General features: G+C 51.3%; 1 protein-coding gene across 2 annotated transcripts in view; it reads right to left on the reverse strand.

The window, feature by feature from the left end:
• The window catches only part of ITGA9 (integrin subunit alpha 9), a 326,629-nt gene extending 303,670 nt beyond the window's left edge, over nt 1–22,959 (reverse strand). Inside the window, exons 1-3 of one of the 2 annotated variants that reach the window (XM_059162100.1) lie at nt 22,491–22,959; nt 6,053–6,180; nt 4,698–4,804 (exon numbers count right to left, since the gene is read on the reverse strand). In XM_059162100.1, coding sequence (XP_059018083.1) covers nt 4,698–4,804; nt 6,053–6,180; nt 22,491–22,675 — 420 coding nt within the window. In that variant the 5' untranslated portion in view covers nt 22,676–22,959. Of the gene's footprint in view, nt 1–4,697; nt 4,805–6,052; nt 6,181–9,339; nt 9,426–22,490 lie in introns of those variants that run through there. The other variant, XM_059162101.1, reaches the window with a different exon arrangement.
• Between the last annotated feature and the right edge of the window lie 238 nt (nt 22,960–23,197).

Genomic DNA, 23,197 nt, shown 5'->3' on the forward strand with positions numbered 1-23,197 from the left:
AACATTATGTTCCTTGGGGATACAGGTCCCATGCTCACACCCCAGCTACCTCCTGAGGGTTCAAAGGTGTTTGAACAACACCTGTCTTCCTGTGTTTAATTTTCAAATAAATACTTGCCTCGCAGAAAGCCTTGACAAGAGGACTTGACACATTAAAGAAAAAGCAAGTGGATACAAGTCCTCTAAAATGTAAACATGGGGGTGCCTGGGTGGCTCAGTGGGTTAAGCCTCTGCCTTCAGCTCAGGTGGTGATCCCAGAGTCCTGGGATCAAGCCCCGCATCGGGCTCTCTGCTCTCTCTCCCCTCTCTCTCTGCCTGCCCCTCTGCCTACTTGTGATCTCTCTGTCAAATAAGTAAAAAATAATAACAATAAATAAAATGTAAACATGGATGACGTTACCAATCCCTGTACCTTACTTTCACCTGTCACCTCTAGGACCATGTTAGAGTATTTTACCTCATGGCTCTAGCCATCACTCAGACAGCAACCAAGATGGGATGGCAACTGATTTGCTTTCTAATTGCTTTAACAGGGACACTCAGCCCTCATCTTACTCAAGCACACTTTTAGACCCCCCTCCTTAGAGAGATTGTCTCCAAGTACTGACAGTAAAAAGGGTAAAAGATGCAGCCTCTCCCTCAAGCAACTTCCATAAAAAAGGAGATGTACACACAGGGTAAGTTATACATTCAAAGGTAACTACATGATGCTCGGTTCTTAATGACTTAAAAGATGCGAAGCTCATTCCAGAAAGCACGGTCACCAAAGGACCAGCTTCAAGGAGGAAGCTGACTCTAAACTAGGGAGGAGAGGGGGGCTGGGAACGGAGAGGACCTAGGGCAGGCCTTTTCTAGAGAGATGGCATATGTGCAAAAAACCCATAGGGACTAACTCAACCACAGCAAAACAATCCAATTTAAAAATGTGCAAAGGAGTAGAACAGACATTTCTCCAAAGAAGATACACAAATGGCCATCAAGCCCGTGTAAATATGCTCAATATCACTAATCATTAGGGAAATTTGAAATACCATGTTGCACCCACTAGGGTGGCCACTAGTAAAGGAATGGAAATGTGTGGGCAGTGATGTGGAGAAATTGGGACCCTTCTCTGGTGCACTGTTGGTGGGAATGTAAAATGGTGTAGCCATGGTGAGAAAATAGTATGACAGTTCCTCCAAAAATTAAAAAATACAATTACCATAGAGTTTAGCAATCCTACTTCTAGATATATATACAAAATAATTGAACACAGAATCTTGAAGAGCTATTTGCACACCTATGTTCATAGCAGCATTATTTGCAATACCCAAGAGGTAGAAGCAACCCAAATATCCATCAATGGGTAAACAAAATATGGTACATATATACAGAAGAATAGTATTCAGCCCTAAAAAAAGAAAGAAATGGGGTTCCCAGGTGGCTCAGTCAGTTGAGTGCATCTGACTGTTGATTTTGGCGCAGGTCATGATCTCAGGGTCATGGGATCGAACTCCACATCAGGCCCCACGCTGGGCCTGAAGCCTGATTAGGATCCCTCCCCCCACTTCTCTCTCTCTCTCCCGCTCTCTCTCTGCTCCTCTCCCCTTGCATGTGTGCAGGCTCTAAAAAAATTAAAATTTAAATTTGAAAAAAAAGAAGGAAGTACTGTGATACGCTACAATGTGGACGAACCTTGAGGACATAATGCCAAGTGAAATAAGCCAGTCACAAAACAAATACTGCATGATTCCACTTACGTGAGTTATCCAATAGAGTCAAACTCTTAGAAGCAGAGGAATGGTGGTTGTCAGAGGCTAGGGCCAGCAGGAAGGGCGCAAGTGTTCAATGGGTGCAGAGCTTGTTTTACAAGATGAAAAATCTCAGAGTCCTGCCGCCCAACAAGAGGCACACAGGCAATGTCACTGTACTGCACATTTAAAAATGGTTAAGACAGGGCATCTCAGCGGCTCAGTCAGTTAAGCATCTGCCTTTGACTCAGGTCACGATCCCAGGCTCCTGGGATCCCACATCAGGCTCCCTGCTCAGCAGAGAGCCTGCTTCTCCCCCTGCCCCTGCCTGCCGCTCATCCTGCTTGTGCTGTCAGATAAACAAAATCTTTAAAAAAAAAAAAAATGGTTAAAATGATAAATATTACATTGCGTCTTTGACTACAGTAAAAAAAAAAAAAAAAAAAAGTCATGAGGAAAATGGATGCAGTCACAAGCCCCTCCTTCTCCAGCACTCCCAGGGGTGCCCACTGAGTGGATGATGCAGTAACTGTGCAAAATAAGAGAACGACAGCCCTGCGTGGGGTGCATCAGGGCAGGGCTATCATGCCCAAGCACCATCTCCACGAAGCCCCAGCACTGCCTTCCCTGGCTTCCTTTGCTAACTGGTCCCTGTGGTCCTCACTGCCGTTCACGTCCCGGGAAACAGCTCTCTCCTCTGACGGATTTACGGATTTACGGTGACACAGGACCCTCTGGGAGCAAGTTCCTGGCCACACAGAGGTTCTCCTTCTGTGGGCGGAGGAAACATTTCCACAGGACAACCTCCGGATCTAGGCTCCACATGCTCGTGGGCCTCTTGGGCCGGGCGTCCCCCAGACCACCAACTCCGCTGCTCTGAATTTCAAGCTCAGGCCGCCCGGATTTGCAGATGGAGCGGCGCCTTCCCTCCTTTCCAGAGGACGGCAGACAAGCCTTCCAGGCCTCCTGGGGCCGCGTGGTCTGGTAAGGGTTGGGCCACTACGTCTGGAGGAATGCCGAGGCTTGGAGAAGTTCCAGAAAGCCCGCAACAGTGATTAAAGCACTGGACAAACAGCGGGGGCCGGGGGCCCTCGCGGATCCCCAGTGATTCCAGTCGGGAGGCTTCTCCACACTGGTGATGGCATCCAGCTGCTTCCTCCCTCCCCCAGGGGCCCAGCAAGGGGCAGACACTATGCTCGTGGTGAGGAGGCAGGCTGCATTCACAAGAGGAGAATCTGCTGTGGAGAAGTTTAACGCGAAAGTAGGCTCCTCAAAGAGGAGAAGGAGACGTTTTGCCTAGATGCATTCAGAATCCTATATCCCCCTGGGGATAAAATATAATAAATATGTGAAACCCTCAAGTTGACAGCATGTGGCCCAAAGGAAGCCTTCAATGAATGGCAGCTGGTAATGTTTTCCCTCCTTGATCTTATGCTTTTAGAAGAAAAATCTTCATAGAGCTTCCAAGATAAAGCCAATGAAAAGAAAAGGGGTATGAAGTCAAATACTGGTTATCTCAGTGGAGAGGGCCACGAGGGAACATTATGGGATTAGCAACAGGCATGCATGCATGTGGATATGAAAACCCCACCAAGCTGATCACATCAGCCTGCGTAAGTACTTTAGTGTTCTACTGTAACAGGAAAGAGTAAAAGCAAAGGAAAAAAGGAGACAAAACTTCTGAGGCAGTTCCCAATTCCTTTTTTGTGGAGTCCAATAAAACCTTCTGGAGTGATGGAAGTGTTGTCTCTGTGTGCTGTCCAGCACAGTAGCCAGGAGCCATGGGCTGCTACTGCTCACTTGAAATGGGGCTAGTGGGACTGAAAAACTGAATTTTTAATTTAGATAAATTTAAAGTGTATGGACTCCATGCGGGGGGCAGCTACTTCACCAGAGGGCATAGCTGTAGGGTATCACAAGTGCCAAGGGTATAAAGACTATTTTCTTTGTACCTCCTCAAGGCACCTAAGGAGGCTGAGTACCTCATATGCACTTTGGAAGCCAAATAGAGTTGACTCTCAAACAATGTGGTGGTTAGTGGCACTGACCTCTCATGCACTTGGAAATCTGCATATAACTTTTGACTCCTCCCAACTTAATAGTCTATTGACCTGAAGCCTTATCAAGAACTTAACTTTGAATGTACTTTGCATGTTATATGTACTAGACCTGATACTCCTACAATAAAGTCAGCAAGAGGAAAGAAAATACTAAGAAAATCCTATGGAAGAGAAAATACATTTACAGAAAATCCACCTATAAGTGGACTCATGCAGTTCCAACCTGTGTTGTTCAACAGTCAACTGTAAAGCATGAAAAATAACCTGGATTCCCTACTATATAATCCTATGTAGAAATAAACTACTGATACAACATGGGTTAATCTCAAAAGCATTCTGAGTGAAAGAAGCCTTGCACAAAAGAACACACATGGTAGGTTTCCATTTATACGAAGTTCTGGAAGTATAAAAGGTAATCCTCAGTAGTACGAATCATAACAGTGGTTGCCTTGGGGTGAGAGGAATGGACTAGAAAGGAACACAAGAGAACTTTTTGGGGACGGGAGAAATACTCTCTAACTGGAAGGGGGCAGGGGGATTACACAGGAGTGTGCCATGGTCAAAAGCCAAACTGTAATCTTAATTCTGTGCATTCCATGCACCGTATACCTCAAAAAAAACACACACTCACAAAAATGCTTATGTAATGAACAAGATTTCCAAAGCACAGTTTACACACATTTTGTCTTATTAAAACAACCATATCTCTACACCCTGGAACAGACATTAAACATCCGACAGATAACAAAAATAAAAAGATCCATCACTGGTCCAAGCAGTAGTCCGGAGCCAGCAAACCCCAAGGCCATGCCCTTGTCACTGTGCCATCCAGCCTACCTAGGGGATCACAGAGCCATTTGTCCTCAGAGTGCCACCCCCTCCCCACAGCACCCCCAGGAGGCCTTACCAGCACGAGGCCATCCGCCTTGGGCTGCCGGGCCAGGCTCACCCCCATCCACTCATCATCCCGGTCTTCCCGGCAGGTCTTTCCACATGGCATGCCCCGATTCTTCCCTAGATGAGAAAGAGAAAAGCCAGACATGCTTTGAGAAACGATGTCCTGTGGACTGATTTTCAAAGGGTTTTCTACATACAGTCCAAATGCTGGTCACCTGCCAGTGAGAAAATAAGGAACTTGGAGCAAAGTGTAAATCAACTCCATCACGGTGTCCTGCTGGCTGTTTATTTGAGCCAATTATTTTTCTCATGCAGGACCTGCTCTATAAAGGAAGTGGTGCGGGGCTTTGAGATCTGAAGCTAGCTCCATGATCTGTTATGTACCTACCGGGAATAAGCGGTTCACAAACCCGTCATTTTGAGTAGTGCTAAAAGAACACTGCGGATATCTCTCCCTTTCAGCTGAAGATCAGAACAATTCTTTGTTCAAAAAAAATACAACCAGAAGCTCTTGCTGGGGAAGAACTTTGGAGAAAGTGAGGCCCTAAAGGGATTGTAATAAAATAGCTCCCATTATGTGCCAAGCACAGATCTATGTATCATCTCTCTTCTTAACCTTTGGAAGGTATCTTAGTCCTGACTTTACAGGCAAGGCAACTGAGGCCAAGAAGGCTATGGGGCTTTGCCAGTAAGTCCCAACTAGTAACAGGCAGAGCTGGACTCTGAACCTGGGCAGAATCCCCCGACTCCAAATATGATGCGTCATGTATTTTCCACTGGACTGAAGTGAGTTTATTAAGACCTCCATCCATCATATCTTTTCCTACTTAAAATATAAAGCCTAAGATTGATTTTAATGGCTTCCCCCTTAGTGCAAAGCATAAAATCTTCACACCTTACCCCAGCCTGCTGGGGCCCATGTGAGGCAGCCCCAGCCTACCCGGTCAACCCCTTTGTTTCCACTCTCCCACTCAGCACTCCAGCTACACCGTCCTCACTCAGTAAGCGAGGACGTGCTTTCCTCGGCTGGGAAGTTCTGCCTCCCGTCGCTGCCCAGCTAGCCAGTGTGAATCTTTTCATGTGTAGATCAAGTACCCACCTCCCCTCTGGTCTTCTTGCACTCAACTATTCATCTTCATGCCTCTCAGTCCAGTAACTTATAAGGCGCAGGAGGGCAAGCTCTTGGCTTTGTTCACCAGTAGATCTCTGTGCAGTAATAGGTACTTGACACATAATGGATGGGTAGACGGGTGGATGGATGTGAGGGAGGGAGAGAGGGAGGAAGAGGAGCTGAACCACCAGGCCGCTCTGAGAAGACAAAGAGGACGTGTGAGGGTGTGGAACCTACCAGTGACATCCACCTACCTCGAGCCATGTCCAGTTCGGTGCATCTCCGGTCAGGGTTGGTATGGACACGACACTTAAACACAGCCCCAGGGGACCTCACTGAAGCGCTGTACTTGGACTCTGCCTTTGGTGCGCCCACAAGAACCCTGCACATCCAGAAAAAAGAACATTCTGTCACAAGCCAGTACCAGGAAAGAGGAGGCTGGTTGGTGGTTAAACCCTCACCCAGCCGGGGGATGCTGCCTGAGTGCTCCCTGACAAGCCACACCCCAGCATTATCCTGGGCTTCGTGGCCCAGGGGCACAGCCTCCTGCAGTGAACCTGTCAGATGTTCTCCAGGCACGTTTAAAGCTCAAGACTGGCTGGGAGCACATACAACCAAAGGGTTCATATCTAGAACCTATAACAGTCCTATAGATGTGTAGGAAAATACAGAGAGCCAACAGAATAGTGGGCCAGATATTTGATGAAAGAAGATAACCAAACGGCCAATAAACATATGACAGGATGCTTAAGGACATTAGTTATCAGAGAAATTCAAGTGAGATACCACTTCACGCCTACTAGGTGACATCAAAAAGACCTCAAACACCAGGGGCTGGCAAGGATATGGAGGAACTGGAACCCTCATCCACTGCTGGGGACCACTTAGAGAACCTGCCTAAATGCCTAAGAAAGTGGACCATGGGCCTTACCAGAGGACCCGGAGGTCCCATTTCCCATACCCCACAGAAATGTATATGTGGGTCTACCAGGTGACATGGTCTAAAAATGTTCCCAGCTAAAAACGTTGTGGCCGAACACTAGAGGAGACTCAGAGGGTCTCCCTGTGCCAGAGCGCACAGGTAGGTGACGGCACAGAAACACAACAGCATTCTGCACAGTGATGAAAATCAACGAGCGTGCAACGGTGGCCACTCGAGGAAGCTCCGGAATACAGCACTGAGCAACAGACTCAGGCCCGGCGGGCTCTCACTGTCTGATCCCACTCGTCTCAAGTCCGAAGCGGGTGGAATTTAGCTGGCGCTAGAGGTCGCTCTATGGGTTACCTCTGGGGAGAAGGGGGAGTGGGGGGAGGCTGCAGCTAGGGAGAGGGGACTTCCAGGGGTGCTTATGATGCTCTGTTGGCAACCTGAATAGTATCTGCACAAAGGTGATGATTCCCTGAATTGTGTACATGACATGGGCACTTGCCTGGATGTGTGTGATACTTCAGTTAAAAAAAAAAAAGAATAAAAAGGGGGAAATTTGGAGATGTCATTTCTCTTCTATGTCCCCCTCTTCCCCTTGCTCCCCACCACACACAAAGCATGTATATTTAGGGAGATATAAGAAAGAAATATCAGGAGGGTAGAATTACAAACCACTTCCTCTACCCCAATGCCAGCCAGAGGCAGAAGCATTCCCATACAAACGGGGACAAGAATGAAGCCCTTCGTCTTGACCGGGAGGCTGCTGTGGGGATGGGCTCTCCCTCACAGGGCCCCTCCCCACCAGAGGACAGGAGTTAAGAATGCTAAGAGAACAGAAGAGATGCATTCGGGGCTGTGTGGACACAGGACATGGCAGGAAGTGGCCACAGGCTTCCCCGCCAATGTTACAGAAACACTTGTGCCCTACATGTTCATGTATCATTCCCAGAGAGCAGTCAAGCGCAGAGCTAAAGTGGAGAACACTAACAGTAGTGTCACGCACAGTGTGTGCTGAGCCACTGCCATGTGGAAAAGGGCTTGTAAGGTGAGACTCTGAACAAGATCTACACCTGTGTCCACAGAGTAGGAAATTCCAAGCCACTGCTCCTTCCGTCTGGCAGCCTGGAAAGGGGAAGCAATTCTCCTGGAAAGGTACCAGGCACATTGTGCAATAAACTAGCCCCTACTGGCCCTAGCATAGAAGGCACTATCCACTATGTGTCTGTGGGAAAGCAATCTAGCAGAAGCTAGAATGACCCCGGACAGCCTCCCCAGAGACATGGGAAGCTGGCCCAGGTTTCCTGCACTCCGTCCTGAAAGCTACCTTCACCTTGGGATCATGACCTTCACCCCCAACTTAGCTGCAGCATGACATGCTTCCTACCCAGCTCCCTCGCTGAAAGGAGTGGAGATCTAGCTGTCACATAATGGCACCATGACCTTCACCCCCAACCTAGCTGCAGCGTGATACTGCTCCCTCCCCAGCACCCTGGCTGAAACGAGTGAAAATCTAGCCCTCAGACAACAGAAGTCTGGCACCTTCGGATGGACCCGCCGCAAAGGCTGAACAGCCACACTAATCGGACTCAGAGACATGGTATGAGGTTCATGAAAAGACACATGGATCCCATCTTAACTCCCGCTGCCTCCAAGCCCAGTTCCTCAATGCCCAGAACACAAAGGATCACTGAGGACACATGGGGCCAGGGAAACCAACCCTTAGTGGCATGTTTCTTTCCAGATCAGTCTGCTCTTGAGAGTCTGTACTTGATTCTGAAGAGCACAGGCCCCTCAGTCACACGTCAGCTCCCACTCCTGCGGCCTCGCACAGTGGGCCCCAGCTGCAGAACCCCCAGGCAGCGGGGCTGGAACCCACAGCCTTCGGGAATCCCAGCAGGCACTTTCCCACACGGACCAGACTAGGGCAGCTCAGCGGGCTCTTGGCTGCTCTAACTCAAATGCACCATGACACGCAAAACGAAACTCCAGTGAGAAGAAAGCCACATTAAGGGATCAATTCCCCCCCTGGCTTCTGGGGCTGAGCTTCAGAACCACCAGGGCAAGCCAAGGGTTGCCCTCGATAATGCCAGTTATGTTTTCACAGGTGAGAAGAATTAGCAGTCTGACAGGTCTAAACGCCCGAAACATCCACGGCCTTTCCACATGTCAGGTTGTAGGAGCCGAGGAACATAAAATGCCTTCTGCACTAGAAAAACCCCAGCGGGACGGGGCTGGGTCCAAAAGTTCCCACAAATGCCTAATTTACATTAGCACAGCGAATAAATGCCACTTGCAATTCATTTTGTAAATATCACAAAAATTAGACAAAGGGGGAGAACTATTCACATAGCAAGGGAGAGAAACAGCTGCAAGAAACAAGCTAGTTTTTTTATCCCAACCCCGCAAAAGGCACTGGAATCCTGATCCTGACAGACAGCCCACTGCACTAAATTCACTGACCCAGGCTCACAAATTATCCAGGGAAGGGACCATGGAGCGCTGAAATACCAGGCGATGCTCCTTCCAGACCAGAGCTGAGACCCACAGGGGCAAAGCTTAGACCAAAACCTAAGGTGGCAAAAGGATCCACAGAATCGCTATTCCCTTCCAGACCCGAGGTCCTCAGGGGTTCGACCAATGGCTGACTGGGCACGGATCACAGCGCTCGGGGTCCAACTCTTCATCAGCGGGTCGCACGAGAAGGTTTCTCCCAAATCCTTTGTAGTGGGAAATGAAGCAAGAGATAAGGGGGTGTGTGCACGCACATATGTGCTCCCTGGGGTGGCACAGTGGAACAGGAGCTTGTATCTCTGTGTTCACAGAGGGCTGTGGCTTCCTCCGCAGCCTGGAGCGGTTCTTTACCCAGGCCTCCCTCCAGCAAGACCGCGGCGGCAGGCCAGCCGGCCAGCCAACCAGCCCGTCTCCTCTGAAGTGAGTTCAGCTGGCTCTCTGCCAGGCCGATCCCAAGAGATGAGAGCATGCAACCGCCCAGAGTTCAGGACAAACCACCATGAAGATGCCGTCTGCCTTTTCTCTCATCGTTCTGAGTTATATCGAGACAGCCCAGCCACTTCCAAGATCTGCTCCCCCCCACCCAAATCTTCCCTGGTACCCTGGACAGGACACTAGATGTTTCCTTCCTTTGCACAGTTAGCATATAAAAGGGCCCGGGTGGCCCACCAACAGGCTCCCATCAATAAATCATCAGGCTGATTCAAACCTTGGAGGGCTACTTCGAGTGTGGTCCTTGGTCCGGCAGCTTGGAGAACACCTGGGAGCCTGAGGGAGATACGGAATCTCGGGTCTCAGCCCACAGAGTCAGAATGCACGTGTACCAGCTCTCGGGACGACATGCCGCCTGAGAAGCACAATATAACCACTTACGCTGATTACCAATCGTTGTGTTCCCTTTGGGGCCAGTGTGGACGGATGACCCTCCAGAAGTGAGACTCTCCTCCTATCCCAGCCCCAGTTAATGCTGCTCTCACACTGCGAAGACTTTTCAGAGCTCTCTCCTTAATTCACAAATCTAGCTTTCCAATTATAAGGACAGCCAGGGTGTATCAGGCACTTGGAGTGTGCACATGCTGGGTGAGGCTCCTTCAAGGCAGAATTGCATTTAATATTCAGAGCAATCCCATGGAAGGCACTATTATGCCCATTTTACAGATGAAGAAGCAGGTGGCCAAGGGCCGACATGGAACAACACCCCCAGGCCCACAAAGCACGGTGAGGTGCCACAAGGCAACACGCACCCCAACAGTCGCGTGCAGTGTCCACGCCCCTATTCTGCCTACCCCACAGTAGCCAGAAAGCAGGAAACAAGAACCAGCAAGTGTGAAGTGACCAGCCCCTGCTGCCAGCCACCCCATGTGATCTTGCCAGAAAAAGCCCTCATGAGGCTCTGCAGATGGCTCCCGGGTTAGAACTTTGATTGGGAATTTCTGTCATGCAAAGGACTGGGGTTTAAAATAGAAAGAATCCCTTCACTCTTCCACATCAGGCTGCATATTGATCAGCTTCTTGCTTTTCTAAAATGGGTACATTGCTGACACCATGATGCCCAGAGGTTTGCCCCTCTCGCACACTTGTCTGGAGATGGGGGCCCACCTGTTCATCAGCCCGCACCAGTCACGCTCACTGGTGGTCCCATTTCTTGCTCAAGGTAACCCTTCTGGGCAGCTTCTCGTGCACCTTTTACTAAGAGATCATGAGTCACACCACTGGTAAGCAGCAGAGCTTGGATTTAAACCCTGGGCATCCACGTCCAAGGGTGTCCTCTTTCCAGTCCTCCAAACTCCCTCCTCTTATGGCAGTTTAAACACCATCGATTTTTCCAACATGACCACCTCTTTGGTGGGCAAGTGTGTGGGCAGGCTGGCTACAGAGACTCCACACCCACCACCCATCTGGTTTGAACCAATTCCTCACAGCAGTAGAACAAACAGCAGGTAAATTCCCCGGCTAGCAGGTGACAGAAAAGGACCACGATGCCTCCCTAGGGAAGGCTCCCATCCTACCCACAAATACCACAGCCATGGTTCCTAGGGGTGAAATTACAGTGTGATCCAGGAAAGCAAGTGGGCACTGAAAACCTTAAATGCATTAACTTTACTTTCGTGCATTTGAACCCAAGCCAAAGCTTCACAGACACTCATGTGTCAGTGACGGGAGTGGAATTCAATCACTGCGTGTCCCATCGCACTGCCTGGAAATCCCAGGAATCCCTTCACCTCCCTTAGTGGGCAAAAAGCAGCCAAGACTTGAACAGAGAGAGGGCTGGTTGGTGCCAGGAAGTCACGTCTGACCACATGCAACCCTTCACTCCCAGAGAGGAGAGACGCTCCCGGGCCAGTGTTCACCACCTGGAGCTGGTGAACCTGGAGGGACTCAGAAGCTCCACTCTTTACAGTTGGGAAAACTGAGACTCTGACTCAAACCACGGGATACTCACTCATTTTAGGGGTTTTAAACTAACAGTTCCACTTGAATTCTAAGCTGTGAGGGCAAGTTACTCAGGGGGGTAAAGTGCAAGAAGCACAGGGCTAACGTGGGGTTCAAGTTCTTCCACAACTACTAAGAAACTTATCTGAGGTCACATAGCTTAACTACTCTGGGCCTCAGGTTTCTTCCTCTGTAAAACAGGAAGAATCAAAATACACCCAGTAAGGGTTCTTGCAAGGTTTAATGTTTATGAAGTAGCTAGCACAGTGCTTGATACAGCATTGGTGCTTGGTGAAACAGGAGACTGGTGAGACGAGGCCAAACACCTTAGCACCCAACTCGTTCCAGCTCCCCCACTTGGCAACACTCCCAGGAGCTCCTCAGAACCAGGAATTTCTTCAGACCCTCTGCCGAGCTCATAGGAATCCTGGAATGATTAAGACACTCTTACCACTAGCAGCAGATGACAAAAGTAGCCATGATTCTCCATCCTTCCTGCATCCACGTCCTTCTCCATGGGGCCCTGCAGCTTCTTCCATCAGGATGTTCAGTCTATTTCCATCCTCCAACCCCCTGAATGGGGTTGGGCCCCGTAACTTGTATTAGCCAAATGAGTGTGACAGAGGGGGGCATGGTTTGACTTCTAGCTTTGCTTTCAAGAGACCATGCATCCTTCTGAGTGCTCTCTTGGCACCCTAGCCCAGCCACCACGTGTGCAAGCCCCCGCTGCTGGGGGATAAAAGACACGTGGAGATGAGACATCCCAACTGAAGTCATCCTAGACCAGCCGGCCAACCAGCCCACCCAGAAGCTGACAGCAGACACATGCATGAGCCCAGCTGAGAGAAGAACCACCAGCTGAGCCCAGCCTAAACTGCCAACTACAGATTCACAAACGAAGACGTGGTGACTGGTTTAGGACACTGAGGCCTCAGGTGGTATGTCACAGAAAACAGATATGTCATCATAGTAGGACAGACCCCTTCTGAAGGGACCTGGGCTGTGGCTCCTCCACTGTCCACCAGCTACCCCAGAGTCCAGCCCGCTGACCTAGCTCTGCCCCTGAGAACCACTGCTACTGCTTCTCCAGCTCCCCGGTCTCCTTTCCTTCCCCCAAAGAATCTTACTGCCAACCAGGATGACGAACTTTTACTCAGGGCGCTGATATGGGAAAGGCCAGGTGGGGTGGCAGAAATAGCCATGAAGAGTGTGTCACCTCCTCTGCAGCTCCGTGACCTTGGGCAAGTCCCCTGGCCACTCAGCCCCCTCCCCTGCATCCTTACAAGATAATACAAATGCACAGTCCCTTTCCCAGGACAGCAGTGAGGCACAAAAAGGAATGGCAAATGGCAGGGTGTTGGGGGAGGGGGTGAATCCAGGATGGCCCAACTTTTGAGAACAGGTAGGGGTTTCTACCTGCCAAGGCCAAGGACAGAAATGCTCCCAGAAAAAGCCTGGGGGCACTATTCCTTCTTCCTTAGGAAATGGATACCCTGGACAGGGGCTTGATGGGGGAGGGGGCAGCAGCAAGGCTGACCCTGAGAATAGCCAGACAAGCATTAAGTCCACCTGGGTCCAAATCCCCACTCTGCAATTTACTTGCTGAGTAACCTTGGATTTGGCTTCTGCACCTCAGAGCAGCCCCACTGCCTCAGAGTGACCATGAACATGCCTCCTCTGGGATAGAAAGTACTCCCAAGGGCTAGCAATAGTATTTTTATTCTGGGAACTTTAGGTTGGAGTAAAGAAAGGGAGGGAGGGGCACCTGGGTGGCTCACTGGGTTAAGCCTGTGCCTTCGGCTCAGGTCATGATCCCAGGGTCCTGGGATCGAGTCCTGCTTTGGGCTCTCTGTTCAGTGGGGAGCCTGCTTCTCCCTCTCTTTCTCTCTGCCTGCCTCTCTGCCTACTTGGGATGTCTCTCTGTCAAATAAATAAATAAAATCTTTAATAAAAAAAAAAAAAGAAAGAAAGAAAGGGAGGGAGGGAGAAGGGTATAATCCAAGTGCTGAATTAGAGAATGAAACAGGTAGTTTCCATGCCCAACAGGGAAAGAGCAGCAGCACGGGCAGGGTCCTCCTCCTTGGAGAGGCATGAGCCTGCTGGCAGCCCTGTCAGGGACTGAAGTATCCAGTATCCTCAGAGCTGCTGCCCTGGCCAGGGCCTTGGGTCCTAGCAGATGCACTGAGAAGCAGCAGCTGGAGAAGGAAGCATTTTGAAAGGGCCAATGTTCTCCTTCCCCAACTGAGAGCATCAAACAATAAAATCCAAGAGAGGCAAGCTACAGACCTCCGAGATACTGGAGTTAAAACCATGGGTGCTTTCTTGTGATAATCTTCTTCTCCAAGAAGAGCAGGTCAACACTTTTACCTTTATCCTTTTGGACTAAAATTCTCACCACCACCCCCGACCTTAGAACTATAGACTTACCGCTCAGATTTACATGGCCGGGGATGAGGGCCAGGGCTCCCCACAACAGGGGTGGCCTCCCACCTGCTGAAAGAAAGCAGCATGCAAAGCTCTGGGATATAAAATCCCACAGGTCTCCAATTAAAGGAGCCATCTCAGAGCCTTTCTGGAAGCAGATAGGATGTAAATGCAGATTTATGGAGAGCATGACCAATATGTCAGAGACCACACAGAACATGTGCATCTCACAGAGAACTCTCATCCATGCCTGTATTGAGTATGGACATTCCAATTTTGGCAAATGAACAGAGGCATCAACAAATATATTGAAAGCACTCCTGTAGCATCTCAAGTCGGGATGAAGACGACCCTTAGTTCACAAGGCCAGATCAAAGAAAAAGAACTACTGGTATTTTCAAGGGCTTCCTATGTGCTGGAGGTGGTGTTCCAGGCTTTGCAGACATCCCCTCATTTAAGGCAAGAATGAGATGAGGGAGAAACTATTATTCCTCTCTTCCAGTGAGCCGAACCAGACTCAAACTGCTGGGCCTGGAGGCCTGACAAACGTCCTTGAGGCTGAAACAGCTAAACGGGGGCAGGGCAAGCCTACCTGCAGGGACCACCATGCACTTATGCATCTCGGCAGCCCCCCCTTTAAGACCAAGAAACCATAGGTTTGGTTGTTGCTGGGAAATCAGGGGCCACAATGAAGGCAGAGCCAGGAAGGACCCAACTCCCTGGGTCTGGAACATCCACCCCCTAGGACCCACCGGGGTGGGTAAGAAGTGCAGTCCCACATTTTGGAATATCCTGTACAAGGCCATCTGTGCTCTAGGCTTTGCACACATTGCAGCTTCGGAACACCAGGCAGTCCAGACAGTGTAGGAAGGGCCACCGGGCTTCAACGCACCAAGAGATGTGTGGACATGGAAACCAACAAAATTGGTTTTGTGGTTTTTAGGTTCAGGTTTTGGGGGACACAAAGCATCCTCTCTCACACATTGGTGCACAAAGTCGGACTATGTGGGTTTCTTTGACAAAGTTATAAATCCAGGGAAGAGTCCTGAACACTGGCCGCCACAGCTACCTTCCCCATCCCCTCTCTAAATAGAACTTCTTAAATGGGGATGAAGATATGGTAACAAAAGTAGCCCAGAGAGGTTAGGATGGATACATGGAATATTCCAGAATGTGCCATCTTTCCTAGGACACTCTGTCTTACCCTTACACAGACGTAGTATGAGAGCAGGCTCTACAAATGTCCCTAGTGGAATCTCTGGGTCCCTGTTTCCTCGGTGATCAAGCATCTCTGGAAAGCAGAGCCCCGGTATCCCCTCACAGGTGGCCAGTGAGTCACACATGAGTACCCCACAGGGAAGCTGCCACTGTAATAAATCCAAAACTTTTCCTACAAAGCCAGGCAGGACAGAACCTCATGAGACAAATGCTTGGATACCTTGAAGCCCCAAATTCAGACTCCTGACTCTGTGAGAAGCAAAGGCAGACACCCCAGCTCTGCCACTTTGGCCATGTGACTAGGCAAACAACACGTCCATGTGTTAGTGTTCCCCTCTGTGAATGGGACCAGAATGACAACAAGCTGAACCTCCGGAACATTAAATGAGCTGATGCATCTAAAGCGTGTGGAACAGTACTCAGCAGGTGCTAAGTACTCAACAGGCCTGGCTGCTGCCACCATGTTGCTTCAGCTGTGAATGGAAACTCACAAGAGAAGATCTTTCTGCTCTCCCACAAAGCAGAAACTGGGGACCCAGGGAGCCTGTGGCTTCAAAGACTCTAGATTTTTCCCAATCTTGGATTCACTTTCACTTTCTAAGACTCCCTCTGGCATCATGCATACCACATACATACATAAATAAATGGAAAGTCGTGATAAAATACTTTCTTCTGCTTTGGTTGGTCACCAATCCACCTGGCTTACTGGTCTGTGGTTCACAGGGTACCAGGAATGAGGTCCTGCGGCTCCCTCTGGTCAGCAGCTCATCAGCTACCTGATGGTTCAAGGTAAGGGGGAGGACTCTCTCCCTCCTCCATCCTTTACCTGTGAAATTCCTGAAATCAGGAAGAGGCACCCTGGGTATCAGCTGGCAGCTAGAATGCTCTGGAGTCTACTTGAGGCCAGAATCCTAATTCCAGAATCCATGCTGACCCAGTGTAACAAGCAAAGGCACAGATAATCCCAGCCACGACTGCTGGCCAAGGAGCACATCTCATACGTTCCTAACAGCAACTCACAAATGATGGGCTCCATGTGCCACCTGCCAGTCAGCTGCAAGGGGGCAGTCAGCTGACAGTTCCCAGCCACAGTCCCTTCAGGATGGCCAGAGCAATCAAGCTGAGGCCACACTCCTCCCAGGCAGGCATAGCCAACGACTGATTACGATTTTGGTGAGGGGGAAGTTCCCTGTCTAGTTGATGGACACCCTAATCAGCTCTACAGCACAGTCTGAGGCTCTCCCTAGCCAGTCCTGCTCCCTGCCCCCTAACTTTCATAGCCCCCCCACCCCAACACTTCTCTTGTACTCCTATGTCTACCTGAGCATCCCAGAGGACACCCCCCGGATACAAGTCCCCAGTCATTGTGCACTGATCACCTAGGCTAGGGCAAGCTGTACACAAGGTAACTCCAAGCTTCAGTTCTCCAACCAGCAAACTGGAAACCACTCACCAGCTTGTCCCAAAGACTCAGCTAAAGACTAGGATGCCTGTGAAAGCCTTGACCTCTTGTAGACAGATGCCCAGCAAATACTATCCCATGGGATTATCAATTTTTTATTTCTTAAAGTTACAGCTTCCTCCGTGGATTTCTGAGAACATGATGGCTGCTTTTAATACACACGAAAACAACAGTTTCCCTAGACAAAGCACAGTAAGAGTTATCAGAAAAAGACCATTTCCAGACCAGCTGCAAGTCAGCGGGGAGTCGGAGCTGGCTGGGACCCAGCTCTTCACACCCTCACACCCAGAGCTGTGAGTGACTGGCTGAGAAGAGTTGTCTTCTTGCCCCAGAAGGGTCTCCCCTGGGCAAGACAGCGGCCTCTGCCCCTGCCAGCTTTCAGCACTAGCTCAGGAAACAGCACCCTTGCCAGCTTCTCCAGATCCTCAGGGAAAAACCCTGGAGACCCCAAGAGACACTCTCTGGAGCCCCTTAGAGCTCAGGTCTCACATACATGCCATGCCTTCCTGACAGCTTGAGAAATCAGGCTCTGCAGGGAGATAAGAACCAGGAATAAGGTCTGAAAATGCCACTTCCAAAAATCCAGATGGGCAAGTGCAACCACAATTCCACCTGAAGGCCTGGCACAGGCCTGAAGAACTCAGCAAAGACACCCACCGTGCAGGTTAGGAGAGCGCTCACTGCCATTTCCGGATGTCGCCTCACAAAGACGGGTAGCTGGGGACAGCAGGGCCCATGATCCCAGGGTCCCCCTTCTACAGGTTTTACCTTTACGGGGCAGGGGTCTCCCCCTCTTCCCCTCTGAACTGTGCCTGCCCAAGGACAAGCTTATCCCCCATCGGAGCCGACAGCTTAGTTTTTGCCTGGGACATCAAACTAGGACCCTACAATCCCTTCATGTGTCGGATGTGAGTGGCGTCTTCATTCCTGAACCTTCTACCTTAGCAGACAAGGCTCTTCGCTGTCTGACAAGGGAAAAGGCAAAGTCGTCAGCCTCTCTGGCAGTCCACTATTAATCCTAACTAATGGATTAATTAATTGATTAATTCCCTCCCTACCAGAGGGAGCAGCAGGACCTCATTCCTGGTACCTTGTGAACCACAAGCCATTATTAATCCGGAGCTCACTCTAAGCGCCTCCACTTGTTCTGATACACAAATGTGCCAAGGGTTGGCTTTTCCTTTTCCTTCTACCCTCATCAGATCTTGGTCTAGCCCTTTAAGCCTTAATTCATTGCTCTAAACCTGCACTGTCCAGAACTCTCTGCAATGAGTGTCTTGCGTGCTGTCCGGTGTGATGGCCACCAGCCACAGGTGGAGACTGAGCACTTAAAACATGGCCCGTATGACTGAGAAACTGAATTCTTGATTTTATGTGGTCATAATTAATTTTTATTTAAATAGCAATCCATCTGGCTAATGGCAACGGCACTGGCAGTGCAGAACCGTCTAGCTCGTTTTAATTCTCAGCCTTAATGTGAGCAGAGAATGTTATGTTCTCCTGGGCCCTGAATTACCTCCTACCTCTCACCGAACGATGCTCTGACAGCCCTAACAGAGCAGAGAGCCGGCGCGTCTTCCATTTCCGAGCACTTGCTCTGCGCCTGAGCACAGCTGTCTGGATGTGTCCCGGGAGATGGGGCAGGAAGCACGTCGCCAGAGAGGAAGCCAGTGCACCCAACCACCTCAGACTCCAGGGCGTCTGGGGCAGAGAGGAAGGCGGCGGGGAGGGGTGTGAAAGAAACCCACTTTGGGGGCTGGACGCTAGCCGGTCTCATTTATTTATATCACAGGGTGTTACAGTTGTCTGCCCCGCAGCTGAAGAACGGGTACGCGTGTAAGCAAAGGGGACAGACATCGGCTTTGTCCATGTTCCCTGGCACCTACTGCCCTTGCTCAAAGGGTGCAAGAAGACCCGGGTAGGGGGTGGTGGGGAGAGGTACAGGCGAGGAAGCCAGCTCTGGCAGGAAGACACCCTCTGAGTGTTGTTGGAAAAAGACGAAACTGAGTCACGTGCACGCTTGCATCCAAACAGATACAAATGACATCTGTAACACTGTCCAGGATAGTCCAGTCCACCTGGCCACAGTGACAACTCACACCGCCTAGAGGGGAACAACAGAGGGACCAGGAAGAGGGTCTGAGCACCAAATGCTCAGTATGCAACAGTGCAGGAGCTGTGTTCAAGCCCCAGGGTTTATAAAAGCAAGGTCACCCCCTGCTCTTACTGAAATCTCGAACTTTCTGACCTGTGACAATTTTGGCTGAAAAAAGGCACTGACAGGTATGCTTATGGGATTCAAGAAGAAATGCTGGCTCTCCCGGCAGGGTGCACACACATGCTCTGTGAGGTGTACCTGGGTTCCATGTTAATGCCACAGACCACCCCCTCCCTCCACTCCGCAGAGCCCATGCTGACCCTGCTGCCTGGGCTCTATCCCCGTCCCCGTCAGCACATTCTTCTTGTTCCTTACCCTGCCTACAACAAATCCCTTTACCTGGAAAAAGCAGGAAGCCAACTTATTAAACCACTAATACTGAATTAAGCTAAAGAGTAATTTCCAGAGAAGAAAGACACCAGATACAAGGTTTAATTAACATTTTCTTTTCAAAGTTTCAGTGTGTTACTTTTCCTTTTCATGTCGATCACTTACTTCCATTCTGACTACATTCATGATCTTTTTAGTTCCCCTTACATAGACAGCTAAGCTCCTCTCAGGCATTGGATTAGCCCCTTAGCAAATCACTCAAACTTCAGGGCCTGAATTAATGCATTTCTCTAAAGTACACGTGTTAACTTCACTGGCACTTAGTAAATGCATACAAAACACCTCAAAACCTCCCCCTCTCTCTGACCCAGCAATTCTAAGCCCAGGAATTTATTCGAAGGAAATAATTAAGGATGTCCGCAAGGCTTTAGTTACAAGGATGTTTACCCCTGCTGTTGTTTATAATCATGGATAATTGGAAACAACCTACGTGTCCCTCAAGCAGGGCTAAAAGATGCAGGGCCCTGGGACTGCCTGTTAGGAAGAGACTGACAATCAGTCGCTAAGTCAATCAAACAGTCCTTGAGCTAAAATTAGAGTAGAGACAGAGGGTAGATCCAGACTCCACTGAGCCTAAGTCTTGTAAATACAGGGTGACTATGTTTAAGAAAATACAAAATTAGGACTACAAAATTCAGCACAGGGTCTTGGTAGGGGCCCATGTGAGTAAGAGGCCTTTAGTGGAAGTTTCATTAGCTCTGTGGTAAGTCTAATCTTGAGAAAGAGAAAATAAAGAGAAAGGAGGTGAGGCTGGACATCTACTGCTTCAAGAGCTGCACCTTACAAGTCTGGGCAGTGTATCAGCTGAGAATAACATTCAAGGTCTAAGACAAAAAATATTGGGGGGAAGGGAGAGAAGAGAAAAGGATACGGAGGAAAATACTTAGAAAAAGCAGCAAGAGCACAGATAGCAAGGACACAGCAAAAACTATAATGAAAATTAAGACAATGTGGGGCCAAAAAAGAAAAAAAAGTTGCTTTAAAAAGATTTCCATCGAGTTTGGTCGGCCCCTGGAAAACTGTCGGGACAAGTCCTGAAATGGGAAGACTAACATGCTCAAATGCTCATATTGAGACTGGAGAGGGTACTTCTGAACCAGCACCCTGGCTGTGATGGGTCCCTTTGGGCCCTGGAGATATCTGCCCCACATCTCCACTGGCACCAAGGCCACATATCAGCATTACCTTCCAGTTGCACACCCCGCCTCCCTGGATACCCCGGGTGCCAAGCTGAAGGCCAGTCGGTCGTTTCTTACAATTGCCGAACCTATACCAGTCACGCAGCTTTTCCTCATCTCCCTTTTGAAACAAAGCAGATTCTACTTTTTTCCTATGTCAAACTCGCTCTTGCCTTTCCCACCTCCCACCCCCAGTTGTTCCCCACTTAGAACAGCTTTGACGTGTGGCCTGTCCAAATCCAGGTGATCGGGTCGTGGCACTTTTCCTGTGAGCTGAGCCACATCATAGAGCCCAGAGGCGCCCTAGCCCGTGCAGCTACAGATCCCACACAGTGCTCCAGCTGCACTGCCTGCCTTTTCCTACAGAGCCCCCCGCCCAGAGAAGCCCTTCTATTCCTGACCCACTCGCCCAACATACTTTATGCCAAGGTCACACAGTCCAGGAGCCCGGGGCGGGGTGAGGGCGGGGATGATTCTGGGATGCGTTCTCCAACCATTCCGGCTGCATTGTCTACCAAATCCAAAGCCCACAGTGAACTCTGAGCAGGCTGGACATGGAAAAGGTGTTCAGCCTGCTTTGCTTTAAAAAGGGGATTTAGCAAGGCAGAAAAAGACAGTCTGGCCTTAAACTCGGCAACGGGGAGAAATGGTAGGGAAGGAGATGTAGAACTGGACAGGGGCTACACAGGACTTTACAAACTGGTTCTCTTGGAGGCAGTTCTCCTCAACAAAGGATTGCTAATGGGCTGGCCAGTCACAGAGTGTCCCATACCGTACCCACTTCCAGCAATGCTTCACAACTCAGTTCTACAAACTTACCCTTTCCATCCGCCTCTGTTCCATTCAGAGCAGTGACTGTCTCACCCAGCTGCATGCTGAGGGCACACATTACAGACCTCGCCTTCCTAACGTGCATCCCCTAAGGACACCCACACTGGTGACCACACAACAAAACCGACTCCAGACTAGTTGTCACCCTGCGCTCACTGGGACATGACCTTGGACAAGGGAACTGTCCACGGCCTAACTCTCTGATGAGGAGGTCACCCTTGTGTGCTGTGGGATTCCCACTTGCCCAGGGAAAGGGTCAAAGAGGGACCAAGCTCATCTCAGAGCTTCTCCTCAGGGGCTGGGGACACAGCCCGTGCCTCTTAGCTGATGGCCCTTAATGGGAAGAACTCCCAAACTTTGGGATGCTTGGGGAGCAACTAGATTCCTTGACGTTACAAAACCACATCCCTCTGTTAAAACTTCAGGTGCTTGTCTCCAGGTCAGAGGACCCAGGTGAAATGAGGCCCAGGCTGTCCCAGAGGTCACGCACCAGGCTTGTCACTCAGGGTCCTGGACCATCCTCCCTTCCAGCATCCTGGACCCTCTCCCCTCACTTCCTCAGGAAGGTATTGTAAGGAAGGAGGAGGCTTCTGGACCACAGTGTGCCCCTCGGGCTGCCTGACACTCACCTCTGGGAAGCTCCACACCTCCCTACATACACAGCCTGTCCCCCTCAAGTCTCAGGTCTCGGAGTCACTGCACTTCCTCGGCGCCGCGGAACGGAGGGTGGGGTGTCACTAAGAGCTCCCAGACACTGAGGAGTCTGCGTGCCCGGTCTCTTCGGGCCTGGGGCATTCGGCTGAGGGCCCCGGGGGCAGAGGGGCCAAGTTTCTGAGCGAGCGAGAGAGCCAAGTCTCCTCCGGCTGGGAGGCCGAGAGGACCGCTCTCGGGGTTCTCCCCGCGCAGGCCGGGCTGGGACCGCGGGGAAGCGCCGGCCCCGCCGCCTCCAACCCCAGGCGCCCACCGCGACGTCTGCCGGACGGGAGACCGGCGTCCCGCGCCCTGGCCGCCTGTCGTCAGCGGCCGAGCTGCGCGCCGCCGAGACATCCCAATTTCTCCCTCGGGACGGCGGCTTGGAGGCGGCCGGAAAAGGCAGAGGCGGCCGGCGGGGGACCGAGGCGGGGGCGGCGGCCGGGCCGGGGTTGCGGGGGGCACTCACCAGCGCGTGTTGTCGTGGAAGTGCTCCAGCACCGCGTAGCCGAAGAAGGAACCGGCGGGCCCCTGGAAGCGCACGGGGCGCTGCGGGTCGAGGTTGTAGGCGCCCGCGGGCGTCCCCGCGGCCACCAGCGCCAGGAGCAGCGCGCGGAGCCCCCCGGCGCCCCTCCGCGCCGCCGGGCCGCCCATCCCCAGCCGGCCGCCGCCCTCCGCTGTGCCCCCGCGAGCAGCGCGCCGAGCGCGCGGGCGCCGGGGCCGCGGGGTCCGCCGACGGCCGGGAGGCTCCCAGGGGCGGGAGCTCTGCGCTCCGACGCTGGCTGGAAGCGGCGCCGGCCCGGGGGCGGTAGGCCGAGCGGACGCGGAAGGCGAGCGCAGGGGCGGCCAGGGGCGGGCGGCGTCCTCAGTACGGCCGAGAAGTCTGCGCGCTCGGAGCTAGCGGTCCCGGCCCGGGCGGTGCTGGACTGCAGAGAGGCGCGCCCGCGGGGTGGGCGGCCCGGAGGCTGGCGCTGGGACGGCGCGCCGGCGCCCTCTGCCGGCCGCCAGCCCATCCCGTGAACTGCCCGCGCGGACCGCAGGAGTCGTAGACCCGCCGGCGGGGGCGGGGGGGATGGGGAGGAGGGGCGAAGGGGGGGGCCGGGACTGCCGCACCTCCCACCAAGTCCCGGGGCCCCAGCCGGGAGAGGTTTCCAGAATCCTCCCCGCAGCTGCGTG

Source organism: Mustela lutreola, chromosome 2, assembly GCF_030435805.1.
Source record: "Mustela lutreola isolate mMusLut2 chromosome 2, mMusLut2.pri, whole genome shotgun sequence".
Taxonomy (NCBI): Eukaryota; Metazoa; Chordata; class Mammalia; order Carnivora; family Mustelidae; genus Mustela; species Mustela lutreola.